General features: G+C 37.3%; 2 protein-coding genes and 1 long non-coding RNA gene across 12 annotated transcripts in view; 1 reads left to right on the forward strand and 2 right to left on the reverse strand.

The window, feature by feature from the left end:
* The window catches only part of LOC121275785 (homeobox protein Hox-A3), a 32825-nt gene that overhangs the window by 6289 nt on the left and 3993 nt on the right, over nucleotides 1-22543 (reverse strand). Inside the window, exons 1-4 of one of the 10 annotated variants that reach the window (XM_041183404.1) lie at nucleotides 11158-11491; nucleotides 9953-10039; nucleotides 5042-5167; nucleotides 3039-3100 (exon numbers count right to left, since the gene is read on the reverse strand). The exons of 1 other annotated variant lie outside the window; for it this stretch is intronic. The gene's annotated coding sequence lies outside the window, so the exon portion shown is untranslated. Of the gene's footprint in view, nucleotides 1-358; nucleotides 486-1152; nucleotides 1290-3038; nucleotides 3101-5041; nucleotides 5646-5756; nucleotides 5896-7441; nucleotides 7624-9952; nucleotides 10040-11157; nucleotides 11492-22543 lie in introns of those variants that run through there. 8 more of the 10 variants (XM_041183406.1, XM_041183405.1, XM_041183409.1 and 5 more) reach the window with 8 other exon arrangements.
* Nucleotides 1334-10625, forward strand: LOC121275794. The gene is made up of 3 exons (XR_005942568.1): nucleotides 1334-1461; nucleotides 1918-2237; nucleotides 10133-10625. It is a non-coding gene; the product is annotated as an uncharacterized LOC121275794 (long non-coding RNA).
* Nucleotides 14487-16444, reverse strand: LOC121275790 (homeobox protein Hox-A4). The gene is made up of 2 exons (XM_041183416.1): nucleotides 15956-16444; nucleotides 14487-15606 (listed from the first exon to the last, which is right to left on the reverse strand). Exons 1-2 carry the CDS (start codon nucleotides 16371-16373, stop codon nucleotides 15281-15283), a joined length of 744 nt encoding a protein of 247 aa, XP_041039350.1. The 5' UTR covers nucleotides 16374-16444; the 3' UTR covers nucleotides 14487-15280.

Below are 22543 nucleotides of genomic sequence, written 5' to 3' on the forward strand. Positions count from 1 at the left end.
GAGTGGTGCGTCGCAAACTGTCCAGTGCTGCGCCTGAAACCACAGGCCTCTGGGTAGGTCTAATGAGCTGATAACCACCATTGGGGACAATAGTATACAAGTTATTGAATTATTGGGTTTTGCTGCTAAGGAGTTGTCAATAATTTTCTTTTGTTTCGAGATATTCTTGCCATATTATCAGACCTCGCTCTCAAGCAGCTATTAGGAAAAAGCTGTGGTTTACTCTTTGCATTGTGAAAAAAACAATTACTGGTAATCCTTAATAAACGGAGCTCACACTTCAATTTTTTCCTTTGATTTCTCAGACTTGCGTGCTATCCGCCATTTTTCTTTCAACAGCAACCACAAGCTAACTCACCTGTGTAAACGCTTTGCATCTAATTCTACGCGATTGCACCTCAGTATCTTGTCAACCAATTTCCTCATTGTTCTAATATTTTAAAAAACATATTACCCGGGAGTATTATTCTTTCTCATTCTCGTTATATGTTCCAATACAGAAATGGTCTGTGACTGTAAATTGACACCTTGCATTGATAACACACGAGCCCTTTTACTCTCACAGAAATACATTTCCCTCTGCCAATCAGATAACACGTTAGAAGAAAATCTTTCTCCAGTGGAGTAAAATATGGAGTCATGACAAACAAACTTTCCACCACGTTAGATATTTGTTAAGTTAATCTAAACCTTTTTCATCTACTTACACAGCTAAACCCAAGCCGAAATATATGTTTGTAAATAAAATTACCCCATCCCCCTCCCCAATAAACAGGTTTCCGCATTCTCTACAGCACTACCAAGTGTAAGCAAGGTAAAAGAAAAAGTTGAAAAGGAAGCTCTGGCAGATTCTACCAAGAGTAATAATAAATGCTTTTGAGTTCACGTGTATAGATGTGCCTCAGGCGGCACTGTGGGCAGTAATAGATTTGCAAAACTTGGAAAATGTAGAGGAAAATACCAACAGTGCAGGAGAAACAGAAAATAGAAATAAAAGACTTGAATTCGAAGCCTACGGGTATCAGTCACGTTGTGAAAGGAAGCTATAGCATGTGAACTCTTCTTGAACCGAGATTTAAGTCATATGGTCATAAATCACTGGGACATAAACTCCGCCATTCACGAGTGATAGCCTATTTGTGTCCAGCTTACCTTAGCCTCTGACGATAGACGCAGACCACGGCACAATATTTTCAGATTCACCGGGGAAATCGATAAGCAGGAGTTTCAAAACTTCCAAATTAAGTAGAATACAGGCAAACAGTTACCCTTACACGCTGTAAGTCACTCGTTGGCGACAACGGCAAATGGGGAAAGGAAAATGGTAGAGCGGCAAAGAACTGGCGAGAAGGCTCTAGCTTTTGGATGGACAGCCTTGTGATTATGGTAGCGCGCCCTGGTCAGGGAGATAAGACTACTATCAGCTTTACTGGTTGCTCTTATCTAATACAAAAGAAATGGGTATGTTTCTTATGAATATTGAATGCTAAAAGCGCGGATTTTAAGATTGCTGTCTGAGAGTACTGAACAGACAGGCTGGGTAAACTCCCCCGAAACATAGCGTCACAAGTGAAAATTATGCAAATTAACCAACGCGGAGGACACAAGCGCCCTGGTTTGGCAATCATTAAATCTTTACAATCATAACTTGAATCGAACTCGCCCCATTTCAAACAATTCACATGTTAATAATTATATTGTGAAACAATAATAACCAAATATGCGTTTAAACTTCCGCGTTGAAAGTGCTGCATTAACTTTTATTAACACCTTGTTGCAAAGAAAGGCCTTTGTTTGAAGTACAGCATGAGAATAGTGCAGAGGAAATATGACACAAGGGTGAAAATGCAGCCGGTTTCAAACAGGTTCAATTGGTTCTAAAGCAGAGCCAATGTGTTTTTTTTCTCTCGTATTCAGAGAACTATAGGCGTTAACGATGCCGAAATAGAAGTGTTTCAGACACAGGAGCGAAAAGTTACACTTCAGAAGTAAAACCGAAGCAGAGGAGGCGAGAACTGAAAGACTATACGGTATAGTCACCACTAATGCATACCAATGCTTCTGTCGTTTATGGCTACGTAAGATTTATGACTTCATGCACTAAGGCTGTAAACAGAGCACTAAAGTGAAAACACTTGCTCCTATCGCTTTATTGCGGTGCAACTGCTTGAAAGGGGAAGCCAAACAGCGTAGGAGGGAAGATAGGGACAAAAATTCACTCGTTTGCAACTTTTCAAGTAAGCCGCTCAATGTTCTATCTGTACTGAAGTACTTTATTGTCAATGAACAGTTCTTCCACTTTTCTTAAAGTGCTGACTCCAACTTTTGCTCTTTCTCTTGAGATCGTAGGAAGATGGCAAAAAAAAAGTAACGCCACGGATGCTGGATTTTAAAAAAAAACTTTATATAACTTAGTTTGACTCCGTGAGTTTCAGTTAAAAAGCGCCTGGATAGAAATTGAAAGCGCCTGGTTTATGTGAGCGTATCTCCTAAAATCATCGCGAGCTCGTTGGGTGCAGTGAACTAAAATACTGGATAAGAAATGTTTTACGCCATTCATGATTGACGACTCTCCCTGCAGCTAGTTGCTAAGCTCTACAAAGAGAAAGTAAACGGAGGGGGGAGAGACGTTTGGTTTGATCTAAGGTGCCGATAATTTATTACAGCAGTCATAACTTCCATTTCTAAAATATCTTGCTCGAAATTCGAATACCATAACCAAAATTTACATTTCCGCCAGCCATCTTTAATACTTAAATATGCTGTCTGCTATGAATTAGCATCCATTTTACGGCCTAGAATGCATGCTGTATGTAATTTCTTCAGTAATTGATACATTTATGTTCATTTATTCAACTATCCTAAAAACCCACATGTAAGTCAAATTGTTATAGCATACTGTGGTCCTTTTAGCTGATGTTCAGTATCACCGGCCGCCTGCACTGGGACTAATAAATATGACATCTTGCAATGTTCGCATTTGGGGTTTTCAACGATCATATGTATTTTAAAAAATCATAATAGTACACAAAACTCACCGAAAGTTTGTTCAGTCTCACTGAAAAGTCTCTGATTGTAGAATTGTTATTTAATATATAGTCTGGAACGGAAACGAGAAACCATTAATTTGCACGGAATGAAAGAAAAGGCGTCGGAGAACTGAAAAATCTTGGTTTAAGTAAATCGACTAATTCTGCATGGATTATTAACGGGCAAAAAAAATCTAGCTCCTTAAATCAGTTGCACACACATGATAACATTCCAATAAGTAAGAAAATAATCTCTGAACTATGTTAAGGTTTTTGTGGAACATTGAACGAAATATTTCAAGCCGAGGATGTATCATAAAAAAACCTTGTAGATTTTCTATGGATCTTCGCTAATAAGGCAGTTTATGTATGTATCGTTTTCAAATATATCTGTACGAATCCCATTTGCTCTCAAACACTGTAAAAATTGTATTGTTTGTGTGTCGTTTAGCCTTGTCAAATTTACGCCAAGACTGGATAATAAATCAGCAAGAAACAGTGACGTGTAATCCGAACTGCAATTAAATTTTTAATGTGTTTATTAAAAAAAAATCTTTGCCCAGTGTTTGCATTTAACTTTGAGTCGGCCAGATGATGCGGGGGACAGTAAAAACCTCAGATATATTGCAATAATCTAAATAGAGAAGCCAAATCTAGAGTTCAAAGTCCAATGAGGACAAAAATATCAACTACAACAATGCTTATTCTACGGACATGATACATTTGAGACATGATAGTTCGCAAAGTAATTGCATCTTGCAATAAATGTATTGCATTCATACCCATGTAGCGTAGGACAGAATATATCGCAGAAAATAACTTTGCTATTCACAATGATTTTTATCCCCCCAGCACCCCCTCCTCCCAGCCGATTTGGTTTTAGTTTACGCGATTGGTAGAATTACGGTAGGGTACTGATCTGGCTATCAATAATTGCCAATGTGATTTGTCATATATAAAAAGAAGTAAAGCATTCGTTAAAGCAGATTGCATTGGCACCGCTGTCCCAGCACACCGAAAACATAAATCAAATCGCAACACCCTGACCTTTCCTGAGCAGGACTCACTGGTGGGTGCAATTTTATATAACATTTGCACCCCCAGCATAACATAACGAGTCGTTTTCCAGTCTTTTATTCATCGCGCATGTATTCTTTTTTTTTAAAAAAAATGGCAGCATTGGTTTAGGTTGTATCGCCTTTTAATTCATTTCGTTAAATTCTCCAGGCAATCAGTATTCCAACGCAATGACGGCCTGCTAGTAAATAATGCCGCCCCCACCCCCCCCACCCCACCACACACACCTGCTTTATGCCTTACATTAATCAAATACTACCACTGTGAAGATGAACAAATAGGGGCAATTTTTAAGCAACAATGATTTTTTAAAATTTCAACCTTTGATGGGCTGCCTTTCTCTTCATAAAATCGCTGCATGTCTCATATAGGAACATAACATACAATGCTCATCCATTAAGTAATGTGATTTTCAATGAAATTTCAACAGCCACACACTTAGCCACGCAAAACTAAATCATCTCATTCTAGAGATACCACAATTCACAAACTAGCTGAGTAGATTTCTAAAATGGACGAAGAGCCATTCATTGGAGCACATTACATAATGAATAAAATGCCAAAATAAGTAAATGTATATTCATCCCCATGTGATACAATAATCGTTCCTATTTACGGCTATTAGAGCCAGAACTATTGGCGCTAAGTTTTATGTGATAAAAATACGATGTTTTGTTTGTACATATTCGGACAGAGAGCGGCCATTGACAGGATTTCAATATTCAATTGTTCGTGTTTAAGGACAACACACGCATGTGATCCGAGCAGTATTCTACAAAATAACTTCTTTTGTATTTACCATATGGGGAGAAAATATTATTGAAAATGAATTATGTGCCGAAGCAAACAGAAAAGGGGAATCTAAGCGTGTTCTGGCACAATCTGACACCCGTAAGCCTTTCCACTGACCTTTGCCTTGAACAGCAATAACTCACCATATTAATGAACAATCAACGGAAGCATTTGGAGTACCTCAAAATAAAATCCATTCCGCTAAATGCAGCATCTCCCCTGCTCGCATATATTCCTTCATGTGAAATCCAGTGCCCAGAGTGCAATCCCTTTAGAAGAAAATAGCTGGCTCTTAACAGAAAGTGGAAAAGCGTAATCACAGCCGAAGCCAGCATAGGTCTCCGATCCAAATGCCACAATAATGCGCTGTATTATGTGCTCACGTGGTCATACGTCAACTTAAATCCTTTTATTTGAATTTGGGAGATAATTAAAGGAGCACCTTTTTCAGGCAAAACCTAACTTTTTACCCAACAAAACCTAAGAAGTTTCTTAAGCAGAGTTTTGTTGGCGTTGCAGAAGGTTGCTCCGCGATAATTCTTTGCAGGAAATCCACGATACGGTAAGTTGTGTCGTCTGTATCTCATAGTGTAAAAGACCTCTATCCGGAGCCTGTAGACTCAACTACTTGGAACGGAGGAATAGCTGTTTGTAGCGCAAACGGCAGTTTAAATCGACCTATGAAGAAGGGAGCACTTCACATTTTCGACCAAAACAGCCAAATAAGCAGGGAAGTCCCACAGTGGTTAAGCTTCCACGCGAATCTCCCTTTTCAGAACGTGCTATTGTACTGGACTTGCTTAACACCCACACGTTACATCATGCTAGTTATTGAAACTAGAAAAGGTTTATAATTACCTGACAAAGACAAAGCAGTGTCCCAGAAAGCCTAGGTGATTTTAGTGAGTGTAGCACAGGGTGAGGAGTGGACTTGACAGCGATGTGTAATGATTCTGACTTCTTTTCCAGTAGAATCGTAAATCGTGTCTGTAGGGACCTTCATGCAAAATGTGTGCTTACACGTTTTGTGCCAATTGAGTGATGCATGGAATTTATTGCGGAAGAAAGTACAAAATAGATTCAAATGCAATATATGTTAATAGTGATGCGGAACCATTGATGAAACAAATGGCCATTATATTTCTTTATGGGATAGAATTGAAATCTCTGGTTCTTTCTCTATCAGATGTACCTTACTTTAGTGCAACACGTATTGAAAGTTTGGGGGCAAGCAGTAAGTATTTAGGAGAAAATATCAAGGCAACTGCAATTTCCATATGGCTGAAGTTGTTAAAAATCACAGTTCATGTACGAGATTCATAATTAAAATGTCTCTATTCTAAGCACGTAGGTTCTTCAATTTAAATTTAATTATAAAATACGCCTTCTCTATATAAGTCCCGTCTTGAGCAGGGTCCCTTCATTCTGTTGCTTATAAATTATTTTGCCCCTTCCACTTCCCCCTTTGCTTCCTTCTATTTATTGCCATTTTGAACATCTTGCCCTGAAAGTTGTTCACCTCAATCTGTTTTACATGATTTAGACACGTTTCCTTTAAGCACTATTCTTACATGTAAACATTGGTTAGTGTCACAAATGATCGAAAGTTGCTTTAAGCGTCCAATTCTACAGTTTTAGGGAAACCTCTATATGTAAAAAAAAGTTTGAGCTGGACAATTAAGAATAGCTGACAATGAATTGAGTTAAATTATAATCATTACAGTAACTTCAAGTGTCAGGGTACAAAAGGAAGGCGTGTTTATTGGTCTCCCAACCTCAGCAAATTTGAGAAAGGTTATACATTCTTCATTTTCGCTCCGAACAAAATCCGTGCAATCGTCTTACAAAGGCCGCAGTTAAACTTTCAACACCCAGAGTAAAACATTAATGAATAATTGATGAACGCCACGAAGCGAAGTTCGACATTTTAACGCTGAAATCATTTAATGTGCACATATACATACGTAAATATATGCACATATGAATAAACATGTGCATATCTAAACATAGATAGATGGGTAGGTAGATAGACAGACAGACAAACAGACAGAGGCAAAAACTTACGCCAGGTTTTTTTTTTGAAATATACAAGAAATCTGAAAATGAGACATAGACGAGCTCGGCTATTCGGAGTCTAGAGTTAGAAGATATCTTTAGGAAACTGCTTTTGGACAAGTGGAACTAATCAAAGCAAGAAAACAGCTCTCACAGCTCACAGTTGTATCTTGAGGCTAAAATTTCCAAAGTTAAACAGTCTTTCTGTTCTAGCAACTGATGGCCATTTTTAATTTAGAGATATTTCCGCAATACCAGCACAAACTTTAAAAAGTATAAAGTTGAGCTTCAAAATATTGCAGGACAACTATAACCGACGTGTGCATTATAAAGATAGGAGAATCCGAAAAAATGTGTAATCGGGCTTGGCGATAAGCAATAACTTCTCTTTGGGCAAGCTTTGTGTCATTAATTACGAACTGGGCCGGAATTTATCCTGTGTGCAAATAGATAGAGCTGCAAAGAAGCAAAGAAGTCTTATGGCTTACCTGATAATTCAGCCAAATCCAAATCAGCCTCAAAGGACAAATAAAGCCTGCTGCGAAATTGGTAATGTGCTTTACAGGGGGAAACTTTCAATGCATACTGAAGAGTCTACATTTTCCAGGTTATCCGGCTCTTTTAAATATATTGCTGTCTGCTTACTGGGGATAGTCTCTCTTTTTGCAGAGTAAGCTTTTCAGACCAAAAAGGCAGGAGAAGGAATTTTCACTGCTTCATACTGATTCGGCGCACGGTAAATACTGAACTGCTTGCCTTATAGGTTTCTGCAGACGTCTGGGGTACTGGTTTTCTGTGAGACCTATGCATTAAAGAGAGAGAGAGAAAAGCAGCCCGGCAAACAAGCTGGGCCAAATCGAGGGGGAAAAAAAACCTTATGGAATCCGTTCACGTGACTTAAAAATAATTGTTAGCAGAATCTGGATCAAATCTGGTTATTAGGCACATGCAATAAAGTTTCTGTGGTTCATTGTTAGTCTAGTATGCTTGCAAACCAGCATTGCATTTAAGCGGTGTTGATTTAGGAAACAGCTGCTCCAGTCTTGAGGAGAGCTAAGTCCCATTGCATTGCGAAGGTAAGAATGAAGCCGTGCAGCATGGCAGAGCAAATAGGGTTCGCACGTTAAGCACTAACCACTGCTACATGTTTCATTTTACTCTTCATTTTTTAATGTCTATTTAGACATTAGCATGTAACAAACGTAAAATTATAGATAAGCGAATAATACGATTTTTTTCGCTGTTTAAACACAGTCAAATATTATTTTGTTTTCTTTGTTCTTTAGGTCAAATAAACTCTTTAGGTGGAAATATTAGACTCTGCGGCTTGGAAATAAAGTTAAGAAACAGGACCTAGTGCGAGATTTAGGCTGACGCTGACCTGAATAAAATTAGAGTGATAGCTCGGAGCATGAGAAAACGTTCCCAACAAACGAATGGCCGCAGTGAAACGATTGCTTTCTTTTAATCTAAATGATATAAACTTTTTACAGAAACTACCTGAGAAATAAGCCAGCCAAGTATCAGTAAATTTTGTTTGTTTTCATTTTAAGAGTGGCCCTGTAAGAAACTCAGTTTTGTATGCGGGTGCAATTGTCAAACCCATCACAACAAAGCATTAAGACCGAGTAATTTATTGCACTCCTCATTCCATGCAATAAAACTACTCTAGTTATCAAACGGCATTTTAAACTAGCCAGAAAATTTGAGCATCCTTACCAATCCGGAACTTCACAAAGTCTAACAACACTATTTACTCGGATTGACTGCGGGCAAAGTGTTACCTTTAACCAACATATGTGCAATATACTGTTTATGGATTGGTGGGAAGATGAAAGATTTATTTGCCGTTTTACCCTGCAGGCCTATCCTTAGTCGGTTCTTACATGTGGATTTATTTTAATTTATTAAAATGCTATATATTTTTAGGAATATTTAGATGTGATTTCCATTTTCACGTACTATTAACCATATCACACCCAAAACTTGTTTTTGCATTAGATTTCTAATGTCGTAACTCGAAAATAAGTATTTATTTTGCAACATTGCTTTTTGCCTTTTAATAAAATTGCAAATCATATCGGAAAGTCCATCCATTTAGACACTTACACTAAGCAAAAAGGTGGGGTAAACGGAACAGTCGAGAAGCTCTTATTTCGATATTCGTTGTTCGCCTGGCAATAATAAAACAAAGAAACCTGATATGTATTACGTTCACTTCTAACCAAGTGCTTTCAGATCTCTTCACAGTATTTTATTGATTACAGCTGTAGATTCGGGTGTTAGCTTCCTATGTAAACGTAAATAGGATAAAAATTGTATGCTATCGTTGTAAATACGGACATTGAAAAATATTGCATTGAGGTGACATTTGGTTCCTATGAAAAATAAATAGGTGGTTGTACAAAGCACACCAGCCTTCAAATATGGTTACAAGCACTTTTATTTTGGCAATATGAATGATAACAAATTAACGTGCTCTACACAATTACAGTACGTCTTTTTATGATCCTTTCCTCTGCCTATTTTGTTGTTCAAATTCAGACAGGAGTTGAAAATGAGTTTATATATTATTTGATAGTGTCACAGAAAAAGTTGTATTTCCTTTAAAAACGATAATTATGATATTCTGTTTTAAATAAATCAAGCTTTATGTTTCTAGCTCCAGTGAATTCTTTGAGGTTGCTGTGAACCCGAAACAAAGGAATTACCCTAGGCTTTTGTTCCTTTAAATAACTACCGACCTGACACTCTCAAATGGCTCCATGACTACCTTTTGCAGCCGGGTGATACATTTCAACGTGGAAGGAATCAGCTCTGCGGAGTGCACGCAACCTCTCATCTTATAACAGAGTTGAAAAAATAAATTACGTTTTCATTTAGTGTTCACTGATTCCGATGAACTGCAGCACCAAACCACCTGTTACACTAAAATAAGACGGGTCCACCTGAAATCAGACGTTCGATTTCAGTAGTGCAATCAAAGCAAAATATTTTACCTTTTAAATTCGGGCCCTTAAACCATCTCAATGCCCAATTAGACTACCCTGGAACGAGTCTTGATTCTGGATAGAGACAGTCTAGACCTAAAAGGAGTACATTTATTGTCGTTAAAGAAAAACATTGTGAATCAGTTGCCAAACAGTAATCATAATGTATTTGTGCTGTTCTTATTTCAGGAGGTGGATCCAATTACATACGTGTTTTATTGGAATGCCGGCCCGGAAGCTGAAGACATTGTATCAGCCGTTATACTATTGCAATTATCTTGTTTTGATTGATCATAGCCAATAGTAAGAATAATAAAATGTACTTGACTGGAGTGATGAGACATTTAATTAAGCGGTATGTACTTTTACTAATGATCTTTTATTGTAAATATTAGGAGTGCTACTTAATTATGAATGCAAACAATGCACGTTTCTGGATCTACTTTCGTCAGGTACCAACATCCAATGCATGTATTAAGTAAGAATAAGACCTTTGCGAAGAACAAATATATTCTTTCATGAGGGCAAACTACGTCCAAATGAGTTCAGAGTTTTTATCTGCAACATGATGGAAATAAATGAACAGGGTATTTTGAAAATAAGGAGGGTCCTTAATTTGTCCTAAAAACACAACAATAAAGACAGGTGTTTCTGTACACTCTATGGTCTTATATGTTTTGTCTGGTTCGTGGTTGCACATTATTTCAATGCTTAAGACAAATAGTAGACAGCCAGAATAAGTGCTTCACTTTGCTCAGAATTACATATGTTAGTGCATTTGCTGGAGCACCATAACTCTGCCACTTATTGTAAATCGCTCAAATTAATGAATCATAGAGGAATTTAGCTTATGCCTCTTCATTTCCAAACGCTGCTGCCTACAGTTGCCTCTCAGCCCTGCGCATGTAAGAGATGGTGATTTATTAACGACAGGAAAATTGAACAAAGCAGCACAGCTACACCGTGGTATCCAGGCATACATACTGTGAACTAGAACATCATCATATGTGTTTGTATTTGTTGCAATTAATCATGAAAAAAATCTAAAATATTACTGACACGCGAGAGACTGACTAAACACCATCACAGACATGCCGTGATTTAAATCTGAATACTAAAGGGCGCTATTCATCACATTTATGACAGTATTAAGAAATAAAAAAAATGTAAAAACATAAACAGAATAAAACACAGGTCACAAAGACACTACTCACCACAATTCGTGCCTGAGTTTTGCCTCTTCCTTTTCTGAGACAGGTCTTCCAATTATAGACTTATTTTTAAGGAAAGTTCATTTTCACATCAGACTGAAACAGATCTAGTGCGAATACTGACGACTACATATCTATTCCGGACCGGCTGCATTAATTATTTAATGAGTCACGTGACTGGGGAGATTAAAATTTCAATACATACACAGAGGAGACGCGTGACCCTTTATCTTGGAGTGTGGATTTTTTTTTCTCTTTGCGCCCCTTCTTAGTTGAATCTTTATTGTTCTGGCTTTCTTTTAGTCTTTGGATGCTTACTGGTAAGTGATAATGCAAAAATGACTGGCCTGTGCTGATCCCAGATTTGACAGGTCTGCCATTTGTGTCACCTATAGTTCGAACTGCCTCAGTCCAATATTCTTGGGCATTTCTTCAAGCTGTCTTTATTGTTCGCCTGACAGTTTGATATTGAAGCTCACTGTTACATTACCCCGCATATATAACAGTCACATGTAAGACTAACTCTTTCATATATGACTTTACATCCCCCCAAGGCTGCTAAATTTGACACCAAATCGACCCTCACTAGCCACAGTCGATATTTTATTATACTTCTCAAATGTGTATTAGTTTTTGCTTTGTGTCTGGTATATGGGAGCCCACAATTACCGGTGCATTGACTAGTTGTTTTAAGGGTAGCATCCAACATGGTGGTGTACAAACAGTTGATTTAAAATATACACAATGAATTTTATGATTGGTGACAATCTCGTTCATTGTTTTAGATGCGATTTAAACTCAAATTGTCGTGTTTTGAGTTTAATTAAATCATACATTTTCACATGCGTGTAGACAATTTTAATGAACAAAAGAAACGTTGCATCATTTTATTAAATCAATTACCTATACATCTCCGAAAATGCTAGCTACAGGGATTTACCGGAGCAGATATAGTTTCAAGAAAGCAAGCTTGTATTTGATAGAAAACATACTAGTTACTTCTCTATTCAATAATCAGAACAATAGAGACCCCTTAATAGGAGAATTGCCTCACTGTAACAAGTGAAGGATTGGATCCATTCTTTTAAACCATGACAACAATTAACTACAAAAATGTTATTAACTAAACCATTTAAAATAAGCATTGTTTCTCACCACGCACAAGGGTTGTGTTTTGCAGCTTACGTATAATTTATCGCCAAGGACTCTTTACACAAGCACGTCCCACACAGTAAAATGTACTGCATATGCACACACACATACATACATATGCTATATACACACACACGCACATACATAAACTTTTCTCTTAGTGTCGCCGTATTCTTAAATATGAATTTCTAAAAGATATTATTTGGACTCCTTATACGGCCTTTTTTGATAACAAGGTACATTTTTAACCTCTGCAGGCATAGGAAATAGTGGAAAGAGCACTGTCCATCTTTTTAAAGGTCAAGGGTTTGAGGGGTCAGTCTGCACCGCTAAAAGCGGCTAATCGGTCAGAAAATCTGTCCTCTTGGTGAACTCGCTCTGGTTGCCCAGCCGTTGACAAACAATGCAACTTTTTATTACAAAAGACCGTTCGAGTTACAATAAACCAAAAACATCAAAGAGAAAGAAAATAAAGATGCAATCGGGTTTTCATTTGCTAAAGGCGCCCAAAGTTTGGGCATATAAAGGATAAGTTTTAATAAACTTGTCCTTTCCAAAACTTACTTGGAATAAAATAAATTACCTTTTGCCTTTGACAATATGTGCTTATAATTTTCTGTGGTGAAAAAAATTGTCCGGCAAGCAACTCCAGGACTGTTCCAAGGGGAAAGAAACATGGTGCTCGTCGAGATGGCCACATTTTATTCAAGAGAATCCAATGTGTCCACACACTTTTCCAAAAGAACGCCCTTCAGACTTGCTGTTGAAGTATACAAAGAAGTATTTATTGAATGAGGTGATTAATGATTCCGAGCAAAATCTGGTATTTTCAATCTGTTTAAAATTCCTTATAAAGATAAGCAAGCACGACTGACTAATGGGAGCGAATTTTCTCATCGCACGATTCTTTGTCTTTCTATATACTTTTGGAGTCGTCTTAAACTATTATACAAAGCATATTTAAGAATGTTTATGCCTGATGATGCTAGCAGTTGTTGTTCGTCATTTATAAAAGCAAAATATTTCTATAGCTAGTAGCAGAGTATATTTCGAGCTACAAATGTGGAAATTGAGTCTATTTTCGTATAATCCTTATCGAAAGTCATGGCTATATTATTTGTGTGTAATTTTATATAATTATGGGTAATTTCAGTTTTAATCAAGTTTTAGGAGGAAATGCACCCAATAGTATAAATGTATTTTCCCCACCGCTAACGTGATGCATTCTGTGCATTGATATTGTTTGTGCCTACTATCTGTACAATTTGAAGAGGAAAACAAAAACCATGAACGAATGTTTATGCTGTGAGCTTTAAATTGTTACTAAGACATATAGATGTATCAAAATCGATAAGATGGTTAAAAAGAAGTGCGTTGTTATACAATTAAACCTCCGATGTACACTATTTTTTCAGGAAGCCTGGTGTTTGTACTGCCTTCAAGCAATCAATAACATGGAACTTATTAGAATTATCATCGTTCATAATGCTAGAAGTCACAAGCTACAATTTTATGTTCACTGAAGTAACTCTTGCTTAATTGTTTAGCGCCCTTTCCCCAAGATCGACAAAATGAAGTCACAGTATATATTCGAATATTTAGTCCTGCAGTTCATGTTTTATTAGCCATATATTACAAGTAATAAAATAAACAATGATTGTATTTTTATATTTGGAATGTCGTTGCCACGTTAAATTATGTAATATATAAGAAAGCACAACAGAATGCAAAGTCAAATTAAAAGTAATCCCCACATGGTTACACTTTATTCCAGGATCAGAAAAATAGCGTCCAGGGCCATAAAAGGCCATGTTCGCAACCTTAAAGATGACTTATTATTTGATCGCCTCACATTTTACTGCATTATTTACGACTCGGTGACGTAGAACTTGATGTGGAAAGGCTGTAGAAAGATGAATTGTAGATCCATGCAGTAACTTAACCTCTTTCGCCCAGTTATTCTTTAGTACCACGAGATATTTTGCAGTGTGGGAGGTGAGGGGAGGGGCGAGGCGGGGGGTTAAATTATTTTATTTTGAAAATAAGAATGTGAAGAAAAATATATTGAAAACAAATCAGTTAAATGCATAGCCACGTTTTGGTGTCGAAAAAGTAATTCTCTGTGTGTTCGCTAAATCCTGACTGGAAGTAAATTGTACACATAAGAACTGAGATGGTTCACGAATTAACATTTTATTTAAAGCCCGAGGCTTCATTTTTACACTGTAATTTATGTATTTCGTTTTAGCAACATTTGGCACTGCACATAGCACACTGAAATATCCACAGAAAAATACACAAATCTTACCAATGATTTGTACGGTTTCGTCACAGTTTGGACTGTACCAAAATTGTTAAATATACAACCACTCGTTTGAAATCTCTGGATAAGATCCTTGCACATTCGTTATACTGATATCAGTAACACGACTATATAGAGGATAGAGGTTTAAAATAAAAACACCTTAAATAACGCTGGCGACATAATTTATTTCCTATATATGTAGCATCTGGACAGTTTATTTGCTCTAAAACCATTTCCACATCCATACATATTGCTGCCTTTCTCATTTTCTAAAACAGATTTATTCTTAAATTCTCACAAATATTCCAACAGACTACACTAGTTGTGATTATGACGCTTACAGTTCCTCACAATATCTATTATTCAGTGTCCTTTTATTCTTTTTGCTTTGAATAACATGGAAGAAGCCACTTTGACAGGACCTAGCATCGGTTCATGTGGAGGTAATGAAGGATACAGAACGTACCCAATCAAAAACAGAAAACACTTTGAAAGTCTGCAGAGAATGGGTTAACACAACATAAATGCCGTGTCCCTTTTGGGGTTAACAGCATCTACCCTGGAAAAAAAACTCACTGCAAGAAATCCCTCCACATTCAAGTCAGTTATGTGGCAGACACATTTTGGTCCAAACTATGTTGTGGGAGAGGGGTTGGAGAGTCGAAGCAGCTATAGACTTGATGAATTTGGTGCTGAACCATCTGGCTGTGGGCCCTGGGAGGATACTTGTGTTTGCTGGCTTGTAGAAGATGATGAGCTAGCAGAACGCATCTTAGTGTTAGGCAGTTTATGGTCTTTCTTCCATTTCATCCTTCTGTTCTGAAACCAGATCTTCACCTGGCGTTCAGACAGGCAAAGAGTGTGTGCAATCTCAATGCGTCGACGCCTGGTTAGGTAACGGTTAAAATGGAACTCCTTCTCCAGCTCTAAGACTTGTTGTCTCGTGTAAGCAGTTCGAGACCGTTTGGGCTCTCCTCCAGTGTAATTTGGGTTCACTGAACAAAACAAAAAGTAACCAAACATAAATATAGATACAGCCGCGAATCTGACAATGGGATTAGATGCACGTGAATGAAGGTTCTAAAAGACAAGACTTTTTTCAAAGTGTTCTGACAACGGCGAACAATCTACTGCAATAAAATGGCTCTGGGTATTTAGGTTAGAAAAGCATCAAAGACACATGGCCAGGAGCAAGATCCAGGGCAATGAAATTTATGGGCGCTGTAATTACCGACCTAACAGTTAGGTGATCGTAAATCTCATGAAAGGGCTAGTTACAGAAAGGGTTCCGCACATCCGATTTCAATTGAATTTTAATTGTTTCAGTTAGCTTTAGTTACTTACCGGTAGTAACGTGAATTTTCTTCATCCACGGGTAAACTATGGGCTCTTTGCTGAGAGTACCTTTCTGGGCAGTGGGATTTTTCGCATTCTGGCTACACAAAGCTGGTGTGGCTACTGGGACCACTTCACAAAGCTGATTCTGTCTCGGTATGTGATTTTGGAGGCTAGCCTGCGACTGCACATGACCCCTTTGCGACATGTCTTGGTTGCCAGTGCCTTGGACATTGTTGAAGCTGTAGGTCGGCTCTGGGTAGTTTGATTGTGGGTATAGTGCCTCATGATGGAATCCAGGGTCCCGCGGCCGCTCGTAGTATTCAGGAGATTGGCTTGGTATGTAGTTATTTTGAGAATATTCCTCACAAGGTGGAAATTTTGGCTCAACGTAGTTGGAGTTTATCAAAAACGAACTCATGGTCATTAATTTCTGAAGTGCAAAATACTAATTTTTCTCGCGTTGTCGTTTTTCTGTTCCATAAAACCCTCCTACTTGCTGTCAAGTGTATAAAGTTAGCTGTTCATGTGATGCAAGCAGCCAATGAGGTGAGTGGCTGTGAGCCCCGGATAAGGAAATACACCAATGATGAATGCATGGACTCCAGTCAAAAATTCCATATTATCATTCAAAATCTCGTTTCCCCTGAAATTATGTTGTCGCATAGAAAGAGAAAATTGGGACAATCAGGAAAACGCTAATTTTAAAATAATCTAAAATGGGTAATGATGTTATGATGTTTTATCGAATGCAAATATTTGCAAATATATGTTGACGGAGAAAACATCACAAGATAGCATTAAATAGAGATCTGCTATTGTCCGAAATAGTTTACTCTGTTCTAGGAATGCTTCTGCACAACACAACATGGTTCAGCGCTTTCTCGGGGGGGGGGGGGGGGGGGGGGGGGGGTTGGATTAAGACAATTGGGAAAATAATTACCAGAGTTCAACGCACTCGCTTCTCCTTCCGAATGCAGAGATGCTGTCAAAGGCATTCTAAGATTCATCGCTTACAAGAAGAATTTCCACAAAATTGCGAAAATACTTGGTTTATTTTTAATAAAACACGAGTATTTACAAGTCCTAGATAAGGCAGAATAGCTTTTCGTAGAACTTAATACACATTCAAAGTACATGCCGAAATGTTAAATAGCTAAGGCAACAGTGGAGGATTTTGCCCATATACTGCATATGTATATAAACGTTATGTAATCAATTGAGATTCTTGGCGTAATAAATCTTGTTTAAAATATACTAGCATTTAATTGTTCGATTGTAATGTGGCTTAACTAATGAAATACTCTTCTGTTAGTATTTTTTTCAGGCCTGCTTTAATTGATCTTCTTAAAGTAAAATGATGGAAACGAACATTTTCATAGTCGAGAAACCCAATAAAAGTAGATACTAATTGTATTACCTTTTAAAAATGCGCAAATCACAACTATTCAGTAAAACGATTCATTTGTATGGAACTCTATTCTAAAGCATTTAGCAAACGTTTTCATTGTACGTTTGAATTTTTGAACAAAACCGCTCCTTTCAACCACCCTGAATAACTAAACGTTAAACGCATCAATTATATTTCAGGTGTTTCTACTGTATCCACACGATTAAGTCTGCATATGGCATGATTTGTTATATCAAGAAATGTAACAAGAAACACAAAACACACCAGCAATAATTGATAAAGCCTTCAAATGTTGTCTTCCTTTTACAATAAGTAAAAATAACCTGCCGTAAAAATTTGCAAGCTAATTAGCTTGTCATATAACTTAATGTGATTAAAATTGTATAACGTTTTATGTTTGAATTAATATCTACCACAAACGGTGCGCAATATGAAATTGACCAAATAGAAAAGTGACAATTTAGGTGCACTGCACGTTATTTTTTCAAAGTAGCCATACGCAATATGCCTTCTTTCCTGAAATATAATCGATTCACAACATGAGTTCCTGTCAATCAAGAATGCATCATAATGTTTTAATGCTTGGACGATATACTGTATCCGGACACACGAGCTAACATTTCAATAAAATGAACCTTCTTCAACCATTACAACAGATCTTTTGTGGGGTACATTTACTAGCCTACTTTGCTTTGCTGCGCAGTATAATCGCCCATTAGAATGCTTTCAACTAAGTATCTAACAGCAAAATTAATTGATTTTCAGTGTAATTAACAGATGCTTATTTTCACTACTCACTATACAAAGGGGTTATGTAGGGAAGATCTGCATGGAATCAGTCTTAATAATTTGTACGATTTTATTGTATTCACCAGGAACATCTTGTGTAAATGTTTATATTTAGATCATTCATAATATAGTTTAAAAAGCTACGAAACAGTCTTATAATGTAAACGGATCCAAATGATTTTGCTAAAAACTTTCCTTTCGCTCAAAAAATTCCCATAACATTTAACTCCCAAAAAATTGCTGTTTTTTCCTCCTTGACAGTCATGGTGTGCATCGTTTTCCACTGGCCACGTAACTTCCCTCTAAATAGCGCAGTCCAGTAATTCGCTGGGCCAATGTGTGCATTTAAGCGCTTTGTAGAAAAAAATGAAAATAAAGGGCCTAATCGCACAAACATAAGGCATTACTTGGGACCAGCAAATGCAGGTCATTCGCCTCTGCAGTTTTTTTTTCATAATAAACAGCGATGGAGCCAGGACCCCCAAGTGTTACCTCGCCTGCGTGTACATTTGACATTTTTACTGCAAGGGTAGATTTACAGCCATTTTAAAGCGAAAGGCAAAGTTAACGCGTTTTACGACATTTCCAAAACCTGCATGTTTTAAGAGCTTATATCAAATTTATACTTTAGAAAGTGTCGAGATTAGGAAATCGGTTTTACATAAAAAGATTAGCCAAGTTATGAAGCATGGAGGGAAGATTTGTTTCGCGGTTTAATAAATCAGAAATTAGACGTTACCAGTTTAAATTCTCCTCCGAACAGCAAATCAGTAGTTTAGATGATAAGGAGTGTCATAATTTCTTCATTTACCGACTGAACCCATCAGCACGGCTCAGGATTTATCAAATAGATTGTAACATGATGAAAATGTGATTGTTTCCAATTCTATCTGGGGCATATGGTTAAAACAGCCGGTGTCCAACTCACAAACAAAATAAAACAAATAAAATGGCACATTTCGAAGATACATCTTCGAGCAGGCTTGCATCACATCCCACAGAGCTGCACAACTGTGAGTTTATTGGACTTCAACACGGGAAACGAAACAAAAGATTTTATTCAATGAAATGAGATTTCGTAAGGGATACGCTAAGCTAAGTTTGGAAGTGACCGAAAAGTGACACCGTGTGCATTTTATTTCTTATTAATCTTATACATTGACAGTCTTTGTTAAGTAACAAGGCGTGCCATTCGTGAGGCGACATTTTCATATTTGTTAGACGCGGTGACCTGAATTTCACCTCGGCCTTGGACTTAGCCATTTCTAAAAGGCCTATAGTGCTCTTTCAAATACCAGGGTGTTTTGCCCAGGTCATTACCTTTGTGGAGGGGGAAACTAAGCAAAATGCGTGGATGCTATGCAGTCCTGAGTGTTTTAATAACCCACTCGGTGACCGTCTTTAAATGTTGGTAAATAAAATGCTCACGGCTCCAAGTAAAAAATCAATAGGTTTGTAACGTTTTGTTTGATAAGTCGCATAAAGCAATTGAAGTGGAGACGTATTGAACAATATTTAACGGCTTCTGTGATTAGACAATTTGCTTTTGGAATTTAAAATTAATTTAACTTGCAAAAAAGTTACACAAAGGGCTGCCTTGTTTTACCAATACATCTGCACTTCATTTCAAATTCTTCTCACTGGTGCCTCCATCCGTGTGCTCAGAGTTTCCAAACTTAAACAAGCTGCTGTTCCTTTTTTTAAAAAAACATCGAATCCTAAAAGAATTGTATTCTAATGGGGAACATAGTTTTAATGTGCAATTTTCTGTTTTAAAACTGTGACAACTTTTTAAAAAATCATCAATCTAGCAACCCTAATCAATTATTTTACCGCTTAGGAATACGTTTTAATGCCTTACAAACTATCCTAGTAACAAGTGTCAAATTAATAAAACGAAATTATTCGTTTGGACTAGGCTTCCCATCTTTCTCAGGAGAAAAAGAAGTCAGGTCATTTGCAATGGATAGATTTTCCCTCTTCATTCTTATCTCCGGTACTACAAATGTCTTTCATCTAAATCCACGACCTTTCTACCCGTCCGTCTATTTCTCCATCATCTTCTCTCTCCCTCCCTATCTATTCGTACATACACAGATGCTAAAGTCGGTATTTTAAAGAAATATTGTACATTTCAAGTGGAGTGCGATTTTTGGAAAATGCTGTATGGACTCAGAATAAAGATGGCCTCTTCATCTATTGAATGATACATTTAATGCCGTCTTAGATATTAAAGAATTTGACTTTTGTTAACTTTTAGTATATGATGTGTTTTAAGAGCTCGTAACAAACAGCATTTTCGTTCATCTTTGCATATATTTTATTTATTGTTCTATTATCTGTGTACTAATTATTATGTTTTCGAAGGCACATGTTCGCCACTTCTACAAAGTGGAGGAACAATGCTATTGCCCTACTGAATAGATATATAAGAGATTTGTATCTTGTTGCTCGCAATGTGTCTAATAGAGAATAAAGGGATATAATATTTAAACTCTATAGGCTCATATGGTTTTATACTTTTTTGTAGAATCCTTAAGTGGATTCGACGTTTATCTTCATTGCAGCTAAACGGAAAAGGTGCAGCAAAATGATTACGTTTGGCATCAACTGTTACATCTGGGTTGCAAAAATCTGTGAAGATTTTAATGCCACAAACAAGAGCTGTCCTTGTTATTGCATGCTAAAATCTCATAGACCATGCTGCATAGACTTCAGTCGTTCAGTTTATACATCAGGGGACGCGGCCAATGTTAAACTGTAACGCTGCATTTGCATTAGCAATGAAGTTATCACCATTGTCATGCTGACGGATTTTTATATTATTGTTGAAGTGTATTTTAGCAGTCAGGAAAAAGAGATGGAAAGACGCAGAGTTATTACCATGGATAAGTGGAGGACCTGAAGTAAATGTTATTTCTGTATTTTAAACAAGGAACTTTCTTCTCAAATGCTAACCCCTCTATCGTTGAGTCTCAGAGTATTCTTGTGACATTTCGACGGAACTGAGAGGAATACAAAATCGCCCCTACGTACTGTATTTCAAATCAGATGATTTAAAATAGATGTCAATTCAAACATAAGCTCTGCTGAGATGTTCCTTAATTCTAAATTAGTACCAGTGCGTCTATATTGTTAAAACGATTCAGAATGTGGGGGGATGTCTGTGAATTTAAGTATAAATGATGTCGATCTAGTCCTTGAGTCAGTGTACACTGTTGGGTGATGTACTTCGACAGGCGGGCTGCTGCTGTATTCCAATCTCTCTTTTTTTAAAAAAATCGTCATTCGGCGCGAAAAAAGGGAAACCGAAATAAAACAATTCGATTTGTTTTTGTGGGAAAAGCCTCTTAATTTTTTTGTACAGTTGTTGAAAGTTTACCTGCTGCATATACAACAGATAGAAAAATGACCGTGGTCGATTTTTCAAGATGAAATACAACGTGTCTCGATCATGAAAAGAATATTTTTTTCTTTCATTTCGTCAGTAATTGAGGTCGTTCAGTCGCTCGGGTTCACCTGGAGTCCATAGTATGATACACGAGTAACTCAAAGCTATTTTATCTTTTGTGCTGATAGTCAAGATCGCGCTATAACATTGACATCAAACTCTGTCTGAGCAGATGATTACACGTCGTGCAAAACGTAAACTTTTGACCCTCAACTTTTTGACCTACAGTTGTAACGCCCTACCAACCACGGTACAGGGAGCCCTTTTTCAAAGCATTGCTGAGGACTGAAATAATATCCCCTTTCGTTCACTATTTTCATGATGTACTGCTAATTTCAGGTCTGGGAATGCTGAAGGCACTGTCCCCATCCCCCTCCTTGTCCACCTCCACCCCATTCCCGTCTCCCCCATAAGTGAAACCTTTCTTTAATCTCAAAAATGGTATGAACCTCAACTGTCTGCAGGCTGTTTATTCAAGTGCTCTTTTATTTAGTTGGATATGCCAAAGTGGGTAAGTTTTTACTGCATCGGCCAGCCGATCTAATTATAGATAATATAAAAAAAAACAAACGCATTAAGCTTTTGGGTCTATTTTAGTTTTTCAGTCTTTTTCTGTTGCACTGATAGAACAATGGATGCGTGAGTTCCCAGTCCATGCTAATAGAAAATGACTGTGAACTTGGTCTAAAGCGAGCTCTGCTGGTGAGTCGCAGAGTGTGCAGATGCATTTTCTTATAATTCTCTCCCTGTCTCTTTCTCTTTCCTGAATGCATTCCTTCTTAGATTTAAGCAACGAAAAGCCTTACTGGAACAATGAAATAACTCACGATTCAAGCTCTATATTTTGGCAAAAATTGGAAGGGCGCATGCATATTTAGTTGAATTTTAGTGCGTAAGACAGGCTTTTAATATCGCACCTCTTAGAAAAAAACGTGTAAAATTAATA

This window comes from Carcharodon carcharias, chromosome 3, assembly GCF_017639515.1.
Source record: "Carcharodon carcharias isolate sCarCar2 chromosome 3, sCarCar2.pri, whole genome shotgun sequence".
Classification (NCBI taxonomy): Eukaryota; Metazoa; Chordata; class Chondrichthyes; order Lamniformes; family Lamnidae; genus Carcharodon; species Carcharodon carcharias.